At 35.7% G+C, this 24178-nt stretch overlaps 4 protein-coding genes across 4 annotated transcripts in view; 2 read left to right on the top strand and 2 right to left on the bottom strand.

The window, feature by feature from the left end:
* LOC135143863 (uncharacterized) overlaps positions 1-24178 on the top strand; it is a 418109-nt gene that overhangs the window by 160147 nt on the left and 233784 nt on the right. The window lies entirely within an intron of this gene.
* LOC135143788 (uncharacterized protein K02A2.6-like) lies at positions 3761-8061 on the bottom strand. Its single transcript, XM_064075727.1, has 2 exons — positions 7950-8061; positions 3761-5215 (listed from the first exon to the last, which is right to left on the bottom strand). The coding sequence occupies exons 1-2, from the start codon at positions 7954-7956 to the stop codon at positions 3870-3872; spliced, it is 1353 nt and encodes a 450-aa protein (XP_063931797.1). The 5' UTR covers positions 7957-8061; the 3' UTR covers positions 3761-3869.
* Positions 21563-22255, top strand: LOC135143792 (uncharacterized). The gene is made up of 3 exons (XM_064075729.1): positions 21563-21645; positions 21698-21751; positions 21812-22255. Exons 1-3 carry the CDS (start codon positions 21639-21641, stop codon positions 22243-22245), a joined length of 495 nt encoding a protein of 164 aa, XP_063931799.1. The 5' UTR covers positions 21563-21638; the 3' UTR covers positions 22246-22255.
* LOC135143791 (putative nuclease HARBI1) lies at positions 21875-23869 on the bottom strand. The gene is made up of 3 exons (XM_064075728.1): positions 23382-23869; positions 22301-23084; positions 21875-21961 (listed from the first exon to the last, which is right to left on the bottom strand). The coding sequence occupies exons 1-3, from the start codon at positions 23659-23661 to the stop codon at positions 21949-21951; spliced, it is 1077 nt and encodes a 358-aa protein (XP_063931798.1). The 5' UTR covers positions 23662-23869; the 3' UTR covers positions 21875-21948.

The raw sequence follows: 24178 nt of genomic DNA, 5'->3' as shown, positions 1-24178 counted from the left end.
TACCCATGTATCATTCTTGAGGATTGATTTCATCTCGTCCACAATCGCTTGATGCCACTCGTTTGCGTCGGGGCTCGTCATCGCTTCTTTCATCGGAATCTCTGAAATAAATGTCTCCTCTGTAGCCTCAACTCTCTGAATCAAACTTACGGTATCGGCTCGGTACTGTTTTTTAGGTCTCCCCCTAGAACCGGTTCTTATTATTCTGGGTCTGCCCCGACCTCTAGCTTGATGCTCGAAGGTGCTCGTACTAGGGAGCTCATCTTCACCCTCGCTAGCGTCTTCGCCTTCGCTGTCGTCACTTCCTGACGCAGTTTCGATATTCTGGTGATCGTGAGCTTCTTCCTCATCTTCTTCCACCACATTGTCGCTCTGATGCGAGTTACTCGGCCCTGGCTGATGGATGTCTTCATTCCGTGGGCTACGGCGTGATGATGTCAACGAACTGCTGATGGTCCCCTTGCTGGTGGTTTTCCGAGGAGGGATTACCTGAATTCTCTCTGTCGCTCTGTAGGTGACAGCCCACCTCCTCGAGGAATTTGACGTCGCGACTGATCATCACCTTTCCTTTGTCGTGCGACCAAATGCGGTAGGCTTTGGATTCTTCCGAATAACCAACAAAAGTTCGCTCTTGACCGCGCTCGTCCCGCTTGTTCCTGCCTGGTTCTCGGTTGAGGTACATGACCCGGCATCCGAACACCCTTAAATGAGACATATCAGATACCTTATCCGTCCACACTTCATACGGTGTTCGCCCGTTCAAACTTTTGGTAGGTAGCCTGTTGCGCCTCGGCCCAAAACTTTTTCGGCAGATTGGCTTCTGCCAACAGACATCTCGCGGCGTCCAACAGGGTGCGGTTTTTTCTCTCAGCTGTTCCATTTTGCTCTGGATTGTAGGGTGCTGTGAGCCTTCGAGTAATTCCCTTCTGCTTCAAATATGTCTCGAAATCGTAACTTGTATATTCGCCGCCTTTGTCGGATTGCAACGCCTTTACCGTCTTGCCCTTCTGGTTCTCGATAAGGGCGATGTATTCTTTGGTCGCCTGGAACACCTCACTTTTCGTTCTCAAGAATCTCACCTCGGACCACCTGGAGTGGTCGTCTATAAATTCGATTCTACCTGCATAGGCCCACACACGTCGGTGTGTATCAGGTCGAGCGTTTCCGTCTTCCTGAACGACTTTTTCGGAAACGGGGTCCTCGACATCTTCCCCCTTAGGCATACGTCACAGTCTAACGTCAAGGTAGAGTTTTCGAGTCCTACTCCCGCCAAGAAGTTCTTTCGCACTGCATCCGAGATATCCTTCATGTTTGCGTGGCCTAACCGCCTATGCCACAGACGAGACGAATGCGCGTTTTGTCGCGAGTCGACCGTCATCGCGCATGCAACGGGCTTGGGTTGTTGCTGTTACGAAAAAAAGCCAAGTATGAAAAAGATGTGAAAAGATACTTCAACAAAGTTTGCGAATTTCAGAGACTATTGGCAGAACGAAAAACGCAACTCGCGGAAGTGAACAAAAAACTTATCCACTGTGAAAGTAGTGCGAAAGGGGTGAAAGAATTAATGAACAAAATAAATTTAGTGTAATAATAGCAGGTAGTAGTAGTTGTTGTAGTAGTGATAATTATGTATATAGTAGTAGTATAAAATTTTGCTTTGTAGAATTAATTGTGTGTAGGCCAGTAGTTTAGACAATTAGATGTTTGTAGCAGTAATGTAGATATTGGTAGTAGTAGTAGTTGTAATAGTAGTGCTCGTAGTAGTAGTCGTAGTATTATATCATTAATAAATTATATGAATATCCTATTTCGCTTTTTTTTCCTTTGTCCTTCATGTTAGGCTTATTCGAATCCTCTTTAGATGGTCTATTTTTTGACCTGAAAAATGTTTTACGTAGCGACCTAAAAAAAACTAAAAATGGCTCCTGTGCCTAGACCGATGTGGACAGAACTGATTTTTTGGGGCAAACTTATCAGGTCGTTCGAGACAAAGGTTTTGATGTATACAACCGATACCCTAGCTCTTACCGTTTGGGCACTAGAAACTTTTGCCCTTTTCTCTCAATTTCAACTTTTTTCGAAATTTTTTTTGCTCAACGTGTGTCTTAATTTTTTTAGCTTTTTTCCGTTCCCTTGTACCGACATGCTACCTCTTACCCCTTAGGAGCTATAAGGTTTTTTCGTTATTACTACTAAACGGTAGATCAAAAAAAACTTTTTTTGCTACGTAGACCTATAGACCGTTCATTCGGAAATATTTTGGTACAAAAATATATTTTTTAAGTTTTACTATTTGGGCGCCACAAACTTTTGCCCTTTTCACAGTAATGTCAAAAGTTAGCGAAAAACCGTCGACGGCAGTCGATGTAATTTGTTTTTGTCAATCTTTTTTTGCCCTATATACGAACCTTCTATCTCTTACCATTTTCGAGTAACAAAAATTTTTTCTATTTAAACGGTAGATACACCTATGAGTTATAATCATTTTTACACACGATTAGATAGTACTTCATGAATATGCATTTGTTTTTGTGGAAAAACAAACTTTTCACAATTTCGATTTTTTTTTTGAGATTTTTTTGTTTTAATTTTTCTTTGGATTCTTTGAATTTTTTATTTTTTTTTTTTCACCAAAACTTCTAATTTACTTTCCTACTGCTCAAGGAAAACTTTTTTTCGAATTTTGACAACCTTTTTTGACAAAAATTGTTGCGCCCCAAACTCAAATTTTCACATATTTAATTATATGGACCTATCGATTATTCATCCGAAAATAATTTGACACAAAAAACAAAATTTTAACTAATTCCGTTTGGTCACCACAAACTTTTGCCCTTTTCTCCGAAATACTCGACTCAAACTAAAAACCGTCAAGATACATGCATGTGTTCCGGATTTTAAAAACTTTTTTGTTCTTTGCACGAACCTCCTATCTCTTACTGTTTTCGAGTTAAACATTTTTTTTATATTTAAACAATTATTACACCCCTTACCCTCATTTATTTTTACACAAATTGTGTCATTAGTTTCTAGAGATGCGTTTTTTTTTTTGTAAACAAACTTTCTGCTTTTTGGCACCCTGAAGCGATAATTCCTTATTTTTAAATATTTCCGAATACGTCCCTGTCTAATGAGATAATAACGTGTGGTTCCGAAAGAATCTACTGATGCGAAAGAATATTGTTATAATGACGGACGACGACGCCTTTCGGTTTACAAATTTTACCGTGGAAATATTCGTAATTATATCGGAAAATAGGTGGTTTTGTTGCTTTGTTTTGGACACTAAATGGTGTTTTTTGTGATATGTGTGTATATGCATGTTTTCGAGAAAGAACGGATAATTTTACTGTTTGTTTTCGACGATGTAAGTGACATTTTTTAATTTTAAACAACACACACTCGCCTTCCGACATTTGATATTTTATTCTAATAATTACGGACGTGTTTCGCATCATTATTTTTATGCTAGATTGTTCCGTAATTATTTGTAATGTACAAGATTCCGAGTGCAAATAAGCTTAAATCGACAGAAACTTGCTTCGGACAGCTGAAATTTTATTTTAAATTATTACTGGCGTGGTTCGGTTTATTATTTGTCGTTTGGGTAAAAGTTTATGTAGTCTGGGCCTATTTTCGACCCAAAACAAATAATTTTTTTGTCTGTTATGAATAACCTAAGTGTTTCATTTGTTAATAGAAAGAGGCTTGTTTTAATTATAACTTTAATAAACTAAACATGTGTAACATTCTACAAGTACCAAAATACACAGTCCATTAATGTTGGTCATTGCCAACTTAACTAATTCTCACTAAATGGCAGGGATGCCAATAACACTTGTAACACCCCCCTCACTAAGATTACAAAACTATTTGAAGGTTGAAGGAACACTGTACACTTCATAATCTTTGTATTTGGATGGCATATTTCTATTTCTGTGAGGTCGACTTACAGGTTCCTTACCTGCACATACATTTACATCATTATTAATTTTTGTTGGGGATGACACAGTTTTAAAAGGGGTCGAATTATTCATACTAGGGGTACATGTCTCATTTTCAGAATCAGAAATTGGATCGACAACATTACCACGCGGAACAAACTCCTTTTTCGATTCACGAAGGTGACGTCTATTTCTCCTAAACACTTGACCTTGCTCAGTTTTTACAATATAAGACCGCGGTGTGTCGTACTTATCTTCTACTTTTCCCTTTTCCCAATTGTTATGATTCTTTACATACACATTTTGACCCGGTTCAAATGAAGACAATGTTTTTGCACTTCTATTATAGTACTTTTTTTGATTTATCTGACTAGATTTTAATTTATCATGTACATATTTCGGGTTTATATTTTCAGTATTTAATAATTTGTTATTGACAGGTAATTTTGATCTTAAACGTCTATTATTTAGTAACTGACTTGGTGAAAATCCTAAATTTACAATTGGTGTTGTCCTATACTCTAACAGTGCTAAGTCTATATCAGTATTTTTTCGAAACAAATTTTTTACTATTCCTACACCTTTCTCAGCTAGTCCGTTAGATTGCGGATAATTTGGGCTAGTAGTAATGACTTTAAAATTCCACTGATTCGCGAAATTTCTGAAATTAAAGCTGTTAAATGGCATATTATCTGCAATAAGGACTTCAGGAATACCTTGTCGTGAAAAAATTTCTTTAAAATGCTTGATTAACTCATGAGAATCTTTATATTTCAACTTTTTCAATTCAATCCATTTACTATATGAGTCAATCACAACAAGATACTTATTACCAGCATAATAAGCTATATCAGCTGAAATTCGAAACCATGGTCGCGTTGGACATTCATACGACATAAGAGGTTCCTTTTGCGGATTTCTATTAAACTTCTCACACATTTCACAGCCTGATATATATTCATATATGTCTTTACACATGCCTAACCAATACAATACTTCTCTAGCTCTAGCTTTGGTTTTTTCTATACCTAGATGGGTTTCGTGTAAAATTTTTAACATATAACTTTGTAACGATTGAGGAACTACAATTCGTTCATTAAAATATATAATACCATTATTAACTGTAATGTCATGTTTAATTTTCCAAAAATGTTTAACTACCTTTGAATATTGTTTAACATTATTAGGCCAACCATGTTCATAAAAATCTAAAATTTGTTTTAGATCTTGATCATTTTTTGTTTCTTCTTTAATTTGGTTCTGCTTTCCATCTGAAATTACAATTTCCTTTTGTAGTGTGTGAACTGTAAAATCTACACTATCAGGTTCTATCTCATTTAAAAACGATCTGGATAAATAATCTGCAACAAACATTTGTGAACCCTGCAAATATTCAACAGTTATTTCGTATTTGAGCATTTGTAATCGCATGCGTTGTAGCCTAGCAGAAATTTGGTTTATTCCTTTTTTGAAAATTGACTCTAATGGTTTGTGATCAGAATTAACAATAACATGTCTACCATAGGTATAATAATGAAATTTTTTACAAGCAAATTCAATAGCATACATTTCCTTTTCAATTTGTGCCCAATTTTGTTTGTTAGAACTTAAAGCTGCAGATGCAAATGCTATGGGCTGATTATTGGACAATAAAACTGCACCTACTCCATCTTTTGAGGCATCAGTTTGTATTTTTAGTTGTTGATTACTAGTAAATATACCTAATGTTGGTGGTTTGGCTATAATAGCTTTTAGTTTATTGAAACTTTCTGTGTGAATTTTATCCCATTGAAATGGTGTATTTTCTTTAGTTAATTCACGCAATGGAGCTGAAATTTGGGACATATTCGGTATGAATTTACTTAGATACTTAAGCATACCAAGAAATTTTAACAAATGTTTTTTGTCTTTAGGAATTTGAAGCTCAGTAATTGCTTTAGTGAATTTTGAATCCATTGCTACACTATTTTTACTAATAATGTGACCACAATAACGAATAGTTTTTACTTTAAATTGAACTTTGGTTGAATTTAATTTAACATTGTTTTGAGCTGCTCTATTTAAAAACAATTGCAAATTACGATCATGCGCTCTTTCATCTTCACCTGAGATTATAATGTCATCAAAGTACACGTGTACTCCTGGGATATCTCCAAACATTTCTTCATTTTTCTTTTGGAATACCTCTGGACTGGATTTTAGACCAAATGGAAGACGATTGAATTTATATCGACCAAAAGGTGTATTGAACGTACATAACTCGGAGCTTTCTTCATCCAAAACAATTTGCCAAAACCCTTGACACATGTCGAAAACGGAAAAATATTCTTTGTTGCTTAGTTGTGCAATGATGGTTTCCGGTGTTTGAATTTGATATATTTCCCTCTGAATTGCAGTGTTCAGATCTTTTGGATCAAGGCACAGGCGTAGTTCACCATTTGGTTTCTCGATGATTACCAAATTATTCACCCATTTCGTTGGTTTGCTGACTTTGCTGACGATTCCTTCTTTGCTGAATTTTTCCAAAGTTGTTTTCAATCTTGTATGTAGACTTAAAGGGACCAGTCTTGGTGGATTAATTACTGGCTTGACTTCTGAGCTTACAGTGATGTGATGTGTTCCTGGAATTTTTCCAATGCCATTGAAGATTGATTTGTATTTTTCAGTAACCATTTCCATTGTTAACTCGTGAATGTACTTCTGTGGCTCATTTACTTTGGTTGATCTGGAAATTAATTGCAATTTTAGACAATCTTGTAACCCAAGAATAGCACCAGAACTAGGGTTAACGACGACGAAATTAACTTCTGCTATTTGATTTCCAACTTTCAGTTTCAGTGTCACTTGTCCCACTGGAGTAATTTTGAAGTTTTTATTTCCATACGCTACTAGTGTGACATTTGTAGGCTGCAATTTCTTCTTCGTGTTTAGTGATTTGAAGTCATTATACGGAAGTACTGATACTTGAGCACCAGTGTCAATTTTGCAATTTAATTTTTGACCTTGAATTTCCACCTCTTCGTACCAAGTGTTTTCTTCCGCAGTGATTCCATCAATCTTAATATTTAGAATTTGCAAACTACTCATATTAACCTCCTCATTCTCCACCTCATGGACGCTGCAGTTGCTGTTGGTTTTACTTCTGCATACTTTGGCGAAGTGGTTCGGTTTCTTACATTTCCTACATTTTTGATTGAACGCTGGACATTGGTTTACTGGGTGACTGACTTGTCCACAATTTCTACAGTTATTAATTATTTTCGTAGTTGGTTTCCCAGTTTTCATCTGCTTCATTGGTTGTTTTTTTATTGTTGATCGCTGACACATTTGCCATAGGATGCTGATTTCCCTTGGCAAACTCGTTGATTTGGAATTTACTTATTTCGGCACTTCTGCACTTTTCTAGTGTTTTCTCTAACGTAATATCTTTTTCGTTAATTAGTTGTTCCTGTAGACGTGTTTCTCTTACGTTGAATATAATTTGATCTCTAATTATGGAGTCTTGTTGGTTTCCATACTCACATTTCATCGCTGCATTTTTTAATTCAGTTACGTAGGCATCAAAGCTCTGCCCTTCCTTTTGTCTTATTTTCAGGAAACAGTACCTCTCGTAGATCACATTTCTTCTCGGTTTGCAATGGTCTCCGAACTTATTTAAAACAATTGCGAGAGTTAAGTCGGCTTGCTCACCTAATTTATAGGAATTGTAAATTTTTACTCCTTCTTCCCCTACTACGTTGAGAAAGATCGCTATTTTCCTTTTTTCTGTCTCGTCCTCTTTCGAAATTGCCATTAGAAAAAGTTCAAATTGTTGTTTCCATAAATCCCATTTGAACGATACGTTTGTTGAAAAATCCAACTCTGGGGGCCTTCGAAACATTCCCATTTCTTGTGCCATGTTAGTATTTATTGTTACTTTCTTCAGATGACTTGGATTTTTGTGAATTTGCAGTATTTGAATTTGCACGTGGTTATCATAACCTCAATTCGGGAACTTGCACTTACGATACATCCATCTGTTGTATTTGTTTAGGTGGCTGATCGTTTTCCTAATAATCCATTATTATTAACCCCACACCTGACACCATGTTTCGTTTGTTAATAGAAAGAGGCTTGTTTTAATTATAACTTTAATAAACTAAACATGTGTAACATTCTACAAGTACCAAAATACACAGTCCATTAATGTTGGTCATTGCCAACTTAACTAATTCTCACTAAATGACAGGGATGCCAATAACACTTGTAACACTAAGTGACCATTTATTTATTACGAAAATAAACGGAATTTTGTCGGAAGAAACACGGCTTTTATTCGTGACGGTTAATCGCAATTAAATAATTTTATATGGGACTGGTGAAAATAACACACCAAACGAAATAAACAATATTTATTACAACATAATAATATAATTTGAATTATTCCAATTTTCGAAGAAGTTATTTAATTGATTTTCTTTGTTAAATAATTTTCAATTGTGAATCTAACTTTTCGATTGTTTCTCTAAATTTTCGCTTCTTCTCCATCATTTTTTCGATTGACGGTTTTATTAGTATTTTCAAACGTTCCACATTCATTTGAAATCTTCTAACATCATATAACCAAGTAGGTTGTTTAATTGCTTCATGAAGTGAGAAACATTTCATTTTGTTTTGTGTTAAATATTTTTGGAAATAAAATTTTACAGAGCAGTGATAAAAATTGGTTTAGCTATATAGATGTGTTTAAATATTATAGGTCTGTAGGAGACAGGTTTGATTTAGGAAAATCTTCGTTATCGGCGTGTTTTGTACGTGTCATAAGTGCTCTCTGTAGTTTATCACAAAGAGTAATTTGTTGGCCCCCTGGTAACAGATAACGAGTACATTATTGGTGATAAATAGAGAGCGGATTTCTGTCGGGCTAGACAAGGCCAAACTCGGTACGGCTCGTACGGGATGGGAATTCATTGCAGTTACCGGCTGCACTTCGTTTATTTGAGATTAGAATAACGCTGCTTCGTTGCACTCTGCTGTTAATTCCAGTTCTCATTTAGTTAGCCGTTTGATTAATAAATCGTTAATTGTATTTATGCAATCAAGTGACAATTAAATTCAGTGATTACCTATCACCCGCTACTGAGTCCCGGCGATGCAGCGCGTCCCCACTAAAATCGTGACGTAGCCCGACAGAAATCCGCTGTCTAGTGATAAAGCTTATCCATGTCTTTCATGATGCATACCACTGTATATTAATCGAGGTAATCTAACAGTGGAGAAAAGATATTTTAACATCATTGTGACAAAAACTCGTCAAACTATTGAAAGAGCATTTGCGCTACTCTTTGGAAGATTTAGAAGATTAAAATATCTGGATATTGTCAGCCCAGGAAGACTCCCTCGTGCTGAGCTTGCAAAATCACAGTTCATCAATCCATGACAAGCTCAGCATTATGGTATCCCCGGTCTCCCGCCGTAACTCGCGGCTGGGCCATTTCCCGAAGAGAGGAATGTCGAAACTTTAAAACTCAAGAAATCTAATGTGACAATATGCAACGAACAGACTTAAAACCAGTAACCGTATTGTAATAACCCGAACCTGCCGCCGAATATTGCAAATGCGCACTCTGAACATAAGAAAACCGCGCAAATTCAAATGAATAATTTGGCCAATGATCGTGAACGTCTAGCAGGGTTAGGTCCTACGTGGTGTTACGTTAATATGGCGGCAGGCGGTTCAGATCTATAGCGAAGTGAGCAAACCAACGAGTGAGGGAAGAACACAGGTATAAAGACACATAAATTTTTAACGGGAGGGCGCCTTTAATGTTTAACGATTACACAATAAACGAGTTAAACACATCGCAGTTTGCAATTACAATTATTTTGCGACACATTTCGTCTTGTTTACAAAGTTTAATATCATTGTGTTCACAAATTGTGCGCAAGGGTCACTCGGTTTCTCCTTTTTGCTAACAAAATAACAAATACAGCAAAACGCCAGCACCGCGTCGGTCGCCATTTTACCTTTTCGTGAAGCGTCACAGGCTGTCTCTTTCTAACTAACGCAACAAACAATTACCCAATTACCCGGTATCCACCACCTAGCTACGCTAACCCAAAACAATGCTATTCACCCACGTTTTACGCCCGCCTTAAAATTAACCCTTCCGTTCCTAGCCCGCTTTGATACAACTTTCCGACACCTGACCGCGCGAACAACGAATTTATTATTATTATACCAACACCGCTTCCGCATGCATGCACACCTCTTACAATAATCCGCCTCTAACATCATATGTGATACGTCTAGCCTACCTATACGCCACCGATCTGGGTAAAGGGTTACTGCAGTTGGCGTCCTTTCGGCACTTAAGTCACAGTCGCCGTGCGGGCGCCGCACCAAATTCCACCGCACTGGATAGAAGATCGTTTATCCGTACACAGCACCCGTCACAAACGTTTCGGACAGTCTTTGGTTCCTATTTTCAAGGGAAAATTTCGGAAAAACGCACAAGAATCAAAGCCAATTATTTGTTCGATCCACACCCCTCAAGGTAGTACCTCGAACTGCCTTCTCCCTTCCTTTTTCACCCACTCATCTCGCATCCCTTGGTACGTCTCGTACCACCCAACAACAGATGGCGTGCCAAGTATCGTTCTCAGATTAATTCAGATGTTGCTTTGGCGCCGTATTGTTTTGATTCAAGTTTAAAGTCGGATATTTCAGTATTAGCATCATGCATATTGCACAATATTTGACACGAGGAGGGTAGAATAATAATGATATTATTAATATTTAATAATATTAATTTTCTTTCCCCTCCACATAAATGGCCTTGATTTTCAGATTCTACAGATACAGATACGGCTGTGAATTTGAAATAATACATAAAGGAGATCTCATATTTAAATTCTGCTATTAAAGTTGTTTAACCGACATTTGAATTAAGTAAAATATATATGCTACAGTAGGCCATGGTCTACACTTCTGTCATTAGTTTTTTTGTTTTAATCAGTCGGTTCTCAAAATGTCGTCAATTAGAGTTAGTGTAAGACAACGAATTTTGCAAATTTGGTTCGAACATTCTCAAAAATCTTTAAATTTAATAGCGAAAGAGGCTAATACGACGTGGTGGACGGTAATAATAATAGTATTTATTAACCACCTTACTATAATACATAAACAGTTTGTGGCAGGACTTAAATTCGGGGGTCCACAAATTAGGTTTTTAAAAACTAAAAAGCTTTATTACGACCGTTACACAAGTGCGACTAAGAGTGTGCTACAATGTAGAAAATACATATTTATATTGTTAAGAAATGCTGAGTCCGCCCGCCGTCTCGTCCTTGCATATAGGCCGGATGACCTAACTCCTCCCCAACGTAGAGGCGACTTCCAGGAGCTTATATAATGATGTCCTCCCTGGGATTACCGTGTGGACTATCAGCAGCTTGGTCATTTGTCCTGTGGGTAGAACATCTTCTTTTGACAACAACTCTTCCCAAAAAAAGGCAGAAACCCAGTGTAATTGCTACGTACAAAACGATTGTCCAAACATTTGGGTTTTGGAAATAATTTGTTACTCCGTCCGGGATTGTCTCCAACTGCTTTGTATGTAGTTCTAAAGCAGCTTCTATGTGTCGAAATTCATCTAGGTTAATAGATTCCAATTTAATCGATGCAAAATTTGAAGTTTGGTTAGAGAACCTGGTAGTGAAGTCCAAATGAGACAGAGCAATTACTTTGAACTCGGGAGAACTGGTTTGATAACTCTTTATTTTGAAGGGTCCTATGTTTACTTCACAAACGTCGTTCGCTTCTATCATATAAGTACCCAGTATTGGAACGTTGTCGGTGTTATGACCACACTGAACTGTGGCGATAGTTTTGTTCGGTGCTATCACGATCCATTTGTTTCTTTCCAACTTTCGAATCTCGGTACGACTTGCTTTTATATGAACATATCCGCAACCTTCGATGTCCTCGGAATATCATAGCAATCGAATCTCGCACGGAACGTTGTTGTCTATTTCGATTGGGTTGAATTCAGGGCACAGGTAGTCATCTACTGTTATTTCCTGGCATTCTTGGTTCGCAAAGATGTACTTTTGCTCATTTAGGAGTAGGTACTTTGATTGGGGTATGATCACACGGAATTTGCCATTTTTGATTGTGGGTAGTTTGTAAAGGTGATAATAATTGTAATTATTTTTTTCAACCAACGGAATTTTTACAACAAACACGATTTGATTATTTTTTATATAACTGTTAATATTTATAATTTTTTCAAATATCAAAATTTTTTGTAAAGTTGCTTCAAAAGGCAATTGTTTTTCATTATTCAGGTGGTTATTAATCAATTGTAATTCTTTAAGTAATTCATGAGGTTCTACGATAGAATTGTGAAAAGTATTTAATTTAGCGAATGTTACAACTACTTCGATTTTTTCTAAGATTTCAGTAATCATTTGATACGTTTCTATAATTTGAGAAATAAGCATCTGAAATAAAAAATATTCGTAAACTTCAATTTTTTTAGACTCAATTTTTGATAGAGTATTTTGAACCTCTAATATTTGTGACTCTAGATGACGTTCGTTTTGTGCCAAAATGCGGGTGTTTTCGAATTTTTGAATAGAATTGTGCCAAAGTGTAATTTGTTCTTTAATAAGTGTTTTGAATTTTCGTTGATTGTCAGAGAGAGTAGTAATTGCCTTATCGTATCTTTCTGCGTCGACCTGATCCAAATTTCCAGTTATGGATTTTATAATGGATCCTAATCCATCGATCAAGCCCCTTTTTGTCCGTTTATTAAATGTGCGATTAAGTTGATTAATTTGTAGTATTATTTTATCTTCGAGTAGTTTTATTAAGTGGTATGAATTATAACTTTCATTTTTATGTAAATTAAGTTTTTCGATTTTAGGCTTTAAAAGTTTAAATTGTTGGTGTAGCTTTGAAAACTCTTCTACTATTATCGTTATATCAAAAATTTGAATAAATGACCAAGAATCAATCATATTTTGGGCGTTGCCAATTTTAAGGGGTAGCAATCCGAGATTTTCATTTAGGTTATGGAATTTGAGTGGTTTGAGCCCATGGCAGACGATAATCTGAAAGAAGAGGAATTTTAAGTTCTTTAATATGTATAATTTCAGATTTGCCGGTTGATTCGTTCTGAATTTTCACTTTGTTGTGTTCCAAAATTTCTATTATTGTATAAGGACCCTTAAATTATTTTCTTTTTTATTTCTTTTTTTCATTAATTTTATATACCGTCTGACCTAATTTAAACTGATATTGTTCTGGACCTCGGTAGTTTCTAGAGTCTAGAACGTTTTGTTTTTTGTTTGCAACCTATCCTTAATATTTTGGTACAAATGCTTGACCTTATCTCGGTGGTTTGTCACGTATTCGGTATAGAAACTTGTTTCAACTAGATGACGAGGATCCCGAATATTTGTATGACCAAAGGTCAACTCGAACGGTGTAAAATTTGTACTCGAATGGATTGTATTGTTATAACCAATTAAAGCGTATTTCATCAATTGAGATGCACTACAGTTCGAAGTGGTTTGCCTCAAAATACGCAAATGTTCAATAAGAGTTGAGTGAAACCGTTCTACGATCGAATTTGATTCATGATGGAGAGGTGTTCCAAAATGAATGTATATTTTATGAATTTTCAAAAGTTCCTTAACCGTCTCATTATTAATTCAGTTCCGTTGTCCATAATTATTTTTTCAGGTAAACCGTAAATTGAAAAGTAATGTGTTAAACGGTCACAAATTTCTACAGCTGTTTTTCCTGCGATGGGAAAAGCTTGACCCAATTTTGAAAATGCATCTATTATTGTAAGAAAATTTTGGTTCTCAAATTTAAATACATCCACATGAATGAGTTGGAATGGTTTGCCTATAGATTCTGTTAGGACAAGGGGTACGTAGGGTTTTTTTCGAGAATATTTCGCTGTTTGGCAAATTTGACAGTTGTTAATCTATTGGTTGACATCTGTTTTCATAGAAGGCCAATAATAATTTCTTTTCAATTGTTCCAAAGTTTCATTAATGCCGCGGTGGTCGTTTTTTCCCTCGTATTGGAACTGTATTAACATAATTCTCTCTTCGCGTTCTCGGACCGAATTTACTAACTTGGTACATTTAATAAGCTTTAAACCACTTGAATAAAAATGTTTTCTATATACGTGATTAAAATCTTTATACATTTTGTCATCATAACAATAGAGATAAAATTTTGAATTTTCGGTAGTATATTCTTTTAATAATTTAACTATTGATTTTTGATTCGCTTTTTGTACCCGAGCAATTAATATTTTATGGTTTTCAAAGTCGTCATGAGCTACGTCAAAATTTTTGTATGGACTTGGTGCGATTAAAATTTATTGGGGTTTGTTGTTAATTATTTCGTCTAAAATCGGAATATCATCATTAACCGCAGTTTTATTTTCGTCCGAATGAACGGTAGTTATACTGTTAGAGTCTTAATCCAAACTACTATTAACGGATGGAATAAGTGGTATATTTTGTAAAATTTTTATTTTTGGTCCTGAGGTTGATGTGACGGCAAATTGTGGTTCGAATGATACTGGAGATAAGGATTTTTCTCTACTTCTAGACGGCTGATCGTTAATGTTTACACCTGGAGGTGTTTCAAGTGATCGTTCGTTACTTAAGTCGTCCAGGGGGATTTCGTCTAAACCTTTTAAAAAATCGGAAATATCTTTATCAATTTCGCCTGGATTATTCGCGACACTCTGTTGTTCAATTGCATTTAACTGAATTCGAGAAGGAGCATCAGCATTGGTATTTTGTTTTCCCTTTTTGTAGATTATTTCATAATCAAACTCTTCCAATTTCAAACGCCACCTGATCAGTTTACTATTAGGTTCTTTTAAATTAAACGGCCAAACTAACGGTCGGTGATCTGTATAAATTTTGAATTTTCAGTCAAATAAGTATGGTCGGAAGTACTTACAGGTCCATACGATCGCTAATAGCTCCTTTTCAATCGTCGAGTATTTTGTTTCACTCTCGTTTAGTGTACGCGACGCATAACAGACTGGTCTATCATTCGGAACAGAGCCTTGTGAAAAAGTACCGCGCCAAGAGCGTAATTACTGCTATCAGTGGTTAATATAAACTGTTTAGAAAAATCTGGGTATTGTAGAATTGGAGCATTTATCAAAAGACTTTTACAGTGTTCGAATGCTATTATAAATTCGGGACTATGAATAACTTTTGCATTTTTCTTCAGACAGGTAGTCATTGGCTTTGTAATTCTGGCAGTCTTTTATGAAACGTCTATAATAACCAAGAAGGCCTAAAAAAGATTTAATTTCCGTTTGAGTTTTTGGTATGGGAAAATTTCTAATAGCCGCAATTTTTTGAGGGTTTGGTTTTACGCCTTCTGATGTAATAACATGTCCGAGGTACTGTACCTCCTTCCGTAGAAATTCCGACTTGTCAAGTTGTATTTTAAAATTCGCTTCCCGGAGCCTTTCAAAGATTTGTTTTAAACGAGAGATATGCTCTTGTAAGGTCGTACTAAAAATGACAATGTCATCTAAATAAACTAAACAGATTTCATTTTGGAGTCCGCGTAAAATACTATCCATAACACGCTGGAAAGTCGCTGGTGCATTTTTTAGTCCGAATGGCATACGTCTAAATTCATAGTGACCATTTTCAGTCGTAAATGCTGTTTTAGGAATGTCGTTCGGGTTCATTTCAATTTGATGAAACCCACTAGCTAGATCTAGCGTCGTAAAATATTGACTCTTCCCTAACTTATCCAAAATATCGCAAACATTCGGAAGAGGATACTTATCGTTAACAATTTTTTCATTTAATTTGCGATAGTCAACAACCATACGCCATTTTTGAACACCGGAGGCGTCTAAACGTTTTGAAACTATCCAAATAGGGCTAGACCAAGGCGAGGTAGAATTTTGTATGATACTCTGTTTCAACATTTTTGAAATTTGATCACGGACCTCTGTCTTATGCACTTCCGGATATCTATAACTTTTAGTATAGATGGGAGTGTCATTTGTGAGTTTAATTTCATGTTGGACTTTGTTAGTAAATGTTAGTGGAATTTTATCACAATAAAATATGTCCCTAAATTCGTAACATAACTTACGAATGGTATTTTTCTCCTCACGATTACAATTATCAAGTCGCAGATTTTTTAAATTATTCTTTTGAAAGTGATCGTCCTCAGCGCCTGGCACTTCGTCAGTCTCCATTTGTTCTTGAATTTTAATTTTGACAGAACGCTCATTAGAATTGGAAAATACCGTTAAAGCAAAATGATTATTAACATTCACTAAAGCTTGAGGTGTTTCTAATTGATTACCGAAATTTTTGTATTTTAAAATTCCTACACTCGCTCTCATTTTCACTCGAATTCTTACAACTTGCTGACATCGAGGTGGTATAACTATCGAATGACAATCGATATTTTTGGAAACGGTTTTAAGTGAAGATTGGGCTTTTTCATAAATAATCGGGATTTTGGTCGAAGGTGTTATTATTGTTGTAATTCAATATATTAATTAAGGCAAAAATTATTACGACCATATCCCAGACATTCTCAGTTTAGCTTACTGTTAAGTATTTGTTTCTAAAGGACGATAAATGTAAGACGCCCGAGAAACGCTGAGTACTTCAGTTTGAATTTTATATTTTATATATGCGTATTTGTGATCTTAAAAGTTAGTTCGTAATAAGCTTTTAAAACGAACGGATCGCATTTTTAATACACGCACTTTAAGGACAATTGTGTTTTAATTAACCCATTTCCTAGAATTATTTCATGTTGATTAAAATCTATACTAGCATTTAACTTCATCAAAAGATCAGCGCCTATTAGTCCATTGAATTTGGGCGAAAAATTAAACAGATAAAATTTACGCAAATTTTCGTTTTAAAAATATTAAAAAGAGGTATTACAGCTGTTTGGGAGTGATTAGAAATTCCATGAGGGGTTTGTACATTGAAATTTTCATTCTGGATATATGGTTGATAATAATGATATGCTAAATTTGGATTTAAAAAACTTTTTGAGCTACCAGTGTCTATCAAAAAATAAGAATTTAATTCGGGGATAGAGATATATGGAAGATTTTGACCGGTGTGATTGAACGTTATCATTTCGGGTACATTTCTGGAAAATCCTGGTAAAAATTTTGAGAATTCGAGTCAGCATTTTGTGTCGAATAAGTTTCATGATTGTGATAAGGATCTTCTTCAAACGCTTGGTAAGCTGAACCCAAGTCGTTGTATTGAGTTGAAGAACTTGATGCTTGGTTTCCGATTTCGTTACCGTAACACGTGTAGTACATGCTATTATCATCAAAATAGTTGTTTTCTGCCGCATTCTCAGATAAAAGTTCAGGGCCGGATTCAAATGGATTTTCAAATTTAATATTTTCGGTTCCCTGAACGTTACCTACTTCTTGAGTGTACAGTTCTTCAAAAGTAAATTTAAATTTTGGTTTTATGGTTGAGGTTCTGGAAGTTGTATCCATTGGTTCGGGTTTTGATAACTTCCCAGTAAACACAGTTACGTCGTAGCGATGTTAATGCCACTTAACTCTGTCTACGATCATGTTAGCTGTTACATCCCAAACTGCGTACATTTGCTTTCCATGTTCTATGTAATGTAATCAACAGTGACCCATGCTTGTAACATACTGGTGACATCCACATTGTTTCAGACTAGAGACGTGCTCGCTGGTACATCATCATAACGTTGTGTTAGTATGTCGCTAGATTCTCTATATTTTGATGTATCTGTTACGTTTTATTTTAAACGCCAATATAACGTATTAAATGGACATAGACGTTACGTATATATCGCAACATCGTAAACATATGACTCTCAGTATATTTTATTAACATGATCTATGCGATATGAATAGGCATTTCAAAAAGTCTAGTTACCATTTATATGTATCATTTAGGGATATGGATATGGAGAGTAAAATTTAGAGCTTACAGTAAATTATTCTTTTATTCAATGTTTGAAAAAATATAATATGTAATAAGTAATAAAATACAAAAATTAACATAAATTCATAATATAAATAAATAAATATATTTTTCTACCGCCCACGTTTTTTGGTTTTCTAATAGAGCTATTAACGCACGCAAATGACGTCACAGCAGTTCGTTAATTGCGGAAAGGCGTTCTTTAATAGATCTGGTGTAATTTAGATCGGTAAGATTGATAGCAATGACGACAAATGTCAGGTGAATGTCAGTGGCAAATCTAAACTTAAAATTTCCCACGTTTCCGGACGCGTAACTTCTTCGCAAGACATTTTAACCAATTTTAAATTACGAAAACTCGAATTGATTCGAATTACAATTGTTGTTGTGAAAATTCGAACCTCAAATATTTCGTGGTTAGTGTCAGACCAACCCATCACCAACCACGACAAAAGTCCCCAGATTAAAAAAAGTGCAAATTTTAATTAAATTTTGGGAAAACACGTGTGCGGTAGAAAAAATAGTATAAATAACTCGTTCATAAGGCCATTGAGGCACTCATCCTTTATATAACTCGCGGCTTCGCAGCTCGTTCTATAAACTTGGATTCGTGCGTCAATATTTGCCTTATGAAACTCGTTCTTTAATATACTAATATGAATTCCTAATTCGAAAATAATACAATATAATTTACACTTAAAAAAAGACACAGAAACTATAAACTGTCGTTGTTTTTTCTGTCTTCAGGCGTTGACTAGAATGTCGTAGCCACTCTGAGCAGCGTTGTTCTACTTCTTTTTCTATTGCGGAATGGGTCTTCATTGTAATTTCTTCAAAAATAAAAATTGTAATAATTATATTTATTGCAAAAAAAAATACCTTTCATGATATTGTCCCAGCCATTTTGGAATTTTCCTACCGAACAAACAAGCTACAACAAATTCGCTAAAAAGTTTTTTTTTAATACACGCCCCACATTGTTGTTTTTCCCATTACCACCTATCTGGGACAATAGCAGTTCCTGAAATAAGAAAAGAAGAAAATATTTTTATGTGTATATATCGAGTGACTCTGAAATAAGTTCGGAAAATAACACCACAACATCACGAAGTACAGAAAATTTTAAGTAATTTATTTTATCTAGTCCTAATTCAGGGGAAAATATATCAAGATCCACACCTCATTCAGTGCCATTTGTTTTCATCTAAGCAACACACAGCAAAAACAAAGAAAAAATTTAGTCACAATGGAACTGAATAAATCATTGCCGCATCATTTACATTTAACAAGATGTTCCGTATTTGTTTCTTGAAACTGGATTAGCAATTTAATTACTTTGAATCCGTGTGACAATTAAGGGATTTTTTTTCCGAATCTATTTGGAAGTCACCGCGTATGTATAACATACAGGGTGCTTCACTATAAGACTTTTCTGCAACCCACTATGTATGTAACGTGTTAAGCGAAATGTGCCATGTTTAGTAGGTTCCTAAAAAGTGTTATAGTATTACAAGCATCTGCCTGTACATAATATCCAAAATTATGTTATATGTAAGTAGATATAAATTTATTGTATTTTTTTAACTTACAAAGAAACCTGCTTGTTGTAGTAGGCAGAGATAATAATCCAATTCCTCAAAATTTGTTTACCTGTGATCTTGGCGCCGTATCTTCTATTACTGTTTTCTTTTTGATTTGTCACATTTGATGACGTTTTCATATTGGAGATTTGTTCACTCGTTTCCTTTAGAATTTCTTTTGTTTCGCACATATTTTTTGTATTTGTTTCAAGTCTAGAGTAAAATTATGTTCATTAGCACCTAGTTCATAAAAAATTGCAGTAACATACCTTTGCAACATGTTATGGCAAAGCGCCTCACTTTCAAAAACAATCACCGTAAGTTCTTCAAAATCAACGGGAGTATCTTCAGTGATTAATGGTGGTATTTCCAGCTTATCTGAAAAAACTGTTGTTGTTATTTACGTACAGTTATCAAAAACAACAGAAGCATGTAAAAATTAAAATGACTACTTCATTAGAATTATATTAACTTACCTAGTGTAAATACAACCCACACTGTATGGCACAATTTTCACAAAACTGCATTAAAAATGAAGTGAGTTACGGATTCTCGAGAAAGGTTCGGTGGTTGTGAACCAAATGGCCAAATGGAATTCGATAGCTTCACTGTGAGTGTGAAGTACAATAACCATAAATACGGAAAAAAGTGATCGTCCGACTCATAGACAAACCAAACCAACAAAGGTCCGATTGCACCCCCCAAACATCTGGTGGATAGTAAATGCAGAAGTTGAGCGTTATTTTTTCATTAGATGAAATAAATTTAATAAAATCAAAATTAACCACTCTCTAATTTTTTTGCTACCCATCATCGCTTTATAAACGTCTTTATAAAATCAAAATTCGACGAATGAACTCTTCAAAACCTTGTCCCGTTTCAGGGACAATGGGCAAAGAATTGTTATGGCTTTGTTTGTGTCGTTGGGTCTTCTCTATATTACCCCAGATGTTTAAGGTCACCAGACGTTTCGATTTCAATACTCTAATTCCGATTTCAAATTTCGTCCAATAAATGTTCCGATTAAAACATTCGTTCCGTGAATGTTTCGATTTCTATAAATCTGATAAGAATAAAGATAAATCCTCGGATAAATCACTAATTTTCATGAATAGTAATTTTATTTTGTGAAAAATTGGGAACAAAACTTGTATCGATACGGTTGTCAGCAGATGTCAGTACTGTTAGTATATTACAACTAAAAATTTTCAAAGCAGTTATAAGGTAAACGTACCAGTCGCTGATACTGACCCAGTAGCTGACAGTTTTCGATGAAGTTGCTTTTTTATAAGAAATACAATAAACCTACTTTAATTTTTGCATCTAGGTAGTGTCCTCTATGAAGTGTTTGACAAATTAAACCTTTTAACATGAGTTATGACCGGTTTCTCGAACCATATTTAACTGGTCTGTTAACTAACTGTCCGTTAAATTTATCGGACAGTTAAAATTCAGTTCGGTTTCTGAAAACATTCTCCAGTTAGTTTGTAGGTCGGATAACTAACTGGCGGTTGTATCCTGAACTAAGGATTTTTTTAAAATCGCATAGATGGCGCTACTATAAATGTGGGTAATTTTTGACAAATTCAAATATCAAAATGGGTGATAAACGCATTAGAGGTAAAAATTTCACCGAAAGAGAGAAAAATATGCCTTTTGAACTAGTTACGGCCGATTTTAAAAGTGTCATAGAAAACAAGGAGTCAGATGCTATAACCGTGGCCAAAAAAAATTTGGCATGGCAGGAAATTGCCCAAAGTTACAATGCACAGTGTGAAACGGGGCATCGCACTGCCAAACAGTTGCATGCCTTGTATGATAATATGAAGAAAACGGCGCGCAGCAATTTATATTCCGACAAGGTAAGTGTATATGCAGTTTTCAAATCCCTGCAATGAGAGAAGAAAATGGATATACTTATAAAATGTAAAATATGCTTTATTTTTAGAAAAGTTCATACAAAACAGGCGGGGGCACATTTGTACCTAAGAGTACCGCCCTGGATGCGAAAATAGTAACAGTTTTAAAGGACCAATTTCAACCGCTCCAGAACAAATTTGATTCTAGTGCCAGCTATATCGAAGGGCAACCAAAACCAAGTTGTTCTGGATTCAATATGACAGGTATAATATAACATATAATTATAAGTAATATACAATGTAATTATGTTTCTAGAAAAATACAACATCGAAGACTGTTCACTTGAATCTGCGGATGCACTATCAGATGGTACTTAATACATGTACAAACCTCAAAAACTAAAGCATTGTAATAATTTATTCTGTGCAGACACACCTAACACACCAGGACGGGTTGAGGTAACGAGAACTTCACCTACTGAATCCGTAGCTTCTGCAACTCCTTCTCCCCCTCCTCAGCAGCCAGTCAAAGGAAGAACAGCCCAAAAACGCAAATTCCAGATGCAATCAGTGCAAGTGCCTAAAAAAAGAAGCACCTGCGCTGAAACCATTTCTAACAGATTTGTAAGGCGCAAAAATTACAAAGATATGCAAGACGCCGAAGTGCAAAAGTTAAAGATTGACATTTTAAACATCGAAAAGGAGTTAAAATTAAAACAACTGGCCGTTGTACAACAACAATTGGACAACGACCGAAAACTGTTTGAACTAAATTTTCAGCATAGAGTGGAGGAAATTAGTTTTGAGCGAAAAATGCGGCAAATGAAACTTAATAGGTTGCAAGCAGCAGAGGAAGATATATAGGTGTTTTTGTATTAATTTTTTGTAAATATAAAGTTTTGTTAGTTAATGAATTTACCTGAAAACTGTGTCTATTAGTGCTCTCCTTGCAGCATTGCCACCTGGAAAATTGTCATTGTTAATGTCATTTTCCACATCTTCATATTGCTGGATTGCTTCAAAATCGTCAGCTTGATCATTTTGGCTAATGGCAATATTATGCAGCACTGCAGTTGCTACTAGGATTGTCAAGGTGTTCTCCAATTTTGTTCGTAGTCCCAGAGATAGACATGCAAACCTTCGTTTCCAATTCCCGAAACAACGCTCGATACAATTTCTAGTTGCTTTGTGGGCTGCATTATAATTACGTTCTGCTGGAGTTGTTGGATTTAGAAGAGGGGTCATTAAATAAGGTGTACAACCATAGGCACTATCTCCAAGTATGTACGACCCTTGAAATTCTCTATTTTCACATCTTGCACTTAAGAGTGAAGCGTTCCATATTGTGCTGTCATGTGTAGATCCTGGCCAACGTGCAACAATATCACGTATGTTTAACTTTGAATCACAAACAGCTTGCACGTTGATGGAGAAATAAGTTTTCCGATTCCTGAATAGCTCAGCATTTTCTCCACCAGGTGATGTTATGGGAACATGGCTACCATCCACACAACCAATAACATTTGGAAAGCCTCGTATCGCATGAAAACCTGTCTTCACTAGTAGTTTTTCTTGCTGGTTTTCCGGCATTTTCACAAAATGTGGGCACATCCCTGCTAGATGTTCAGATACTCGTTGTACCACACGACATACTGTACTTTTGTGGACACCATAGTCATCACCAACGAGAATTTGGAATGCTCCTACATTATAGGATACGATTAACATTTTGTTATTATAGTATAATCTCACTAATCCGGCACTATTAAAAACCGGAGGATGCCGGATTATTGGAATGTTCGGACTACTGGATTATAGTAAAAAACTCATAGGTAATGAATAAAATAAAGCATTTCATAGAGGGAATAAATGTATGTAATGTATTAATGGAGGTGTAGAGGGGCGAGGGAGGCGTGGGCGGAGGGTGCCGGATTATTGGACGTGCCGATCTATCGAAGTGCCGGATTAGTGAGATTATACTGTAATTCTATGATAGTTACCTGTTGCGTAGAACCTCAAAGCGATAAGTAGCTGATCTGCAGGAGAAAGCGAACAATTTCTTAAGGTCATGGGGGCAATGTTGTCTTCAATCAAAGTAATAATGTGTCTCACAGTGTCTTTATAAAAACGGTATCGATCACGAAACTCAGCTTCACTATATATTTCGAAAGGGTTACGTCTATCTCTGAATACTTTCACCCTATCCACAACCACTAAAAGGTCACCCAATTCCTCATCAGAGGAAGAACTTGAACTCTCGAATACCCGAGCAAGTTCCATTCTCTCTGACCCCGCAGACGCGAAGTTCTGAAAAGAACTGATTTTGTTTTCACTAAATTGTAGTTAATTTGTTGAAATTGCTGAAGTAATCCTTGCAGAACAACACCAACACTCCAAAATCGAAATCAAAAATCAAAACAAAACACGAAACAGCGACCATTTGCATTCAACAATTTGACAATTAGTGACTGCGCATGCGTCAGATAAAATTTAACGGACCTCCATGCCGCGTTAGTTTAACTGTGCATTTTGGCTCAGTTAAACTGACAATTTGTTTCTAGCAACCCATTTACTAATTTATCGGAGAGTTAAACTAACTGGTCGGTTAAATATCGTTCCAGAAACCGGCCATTAGTAATGTAAAGAATATTAGTTAGCGGTTGTCATAAGCGACGTGTGGTAAGTTGGCGGGAAAGTGATCGGAAGCTTATAAAATAAGGTAAGGTTAGTTGTCTCAATTTTATGCTATTTTTTCCGCAAAATATAGTATTGAAACCATAATTATAGGTTCGATAAT

The sequence above is a fragment of the Zophobas morio genome, unplaced genomic scaffold (genome assembly GCF_036711695.1).
Source record: "Zophobas morio isolate AGI-343-1 ecotype UQ-CSIRO unplaced genomic scaffold, CSIRO_AGI_Zmor_V1 ptg000076l, whole genome shotgun sequence".
NCBI classification, from domain to species: domain Eukaryota; kingdom Metazoa; phylum Arthropoda; class Insecta; order Coleoptera; family Tenebrionidae; genus Zophobas; species Zophobas morio.
This window is presented reverse-complemented; position numbering and strand designations above follow the sequence as displayed.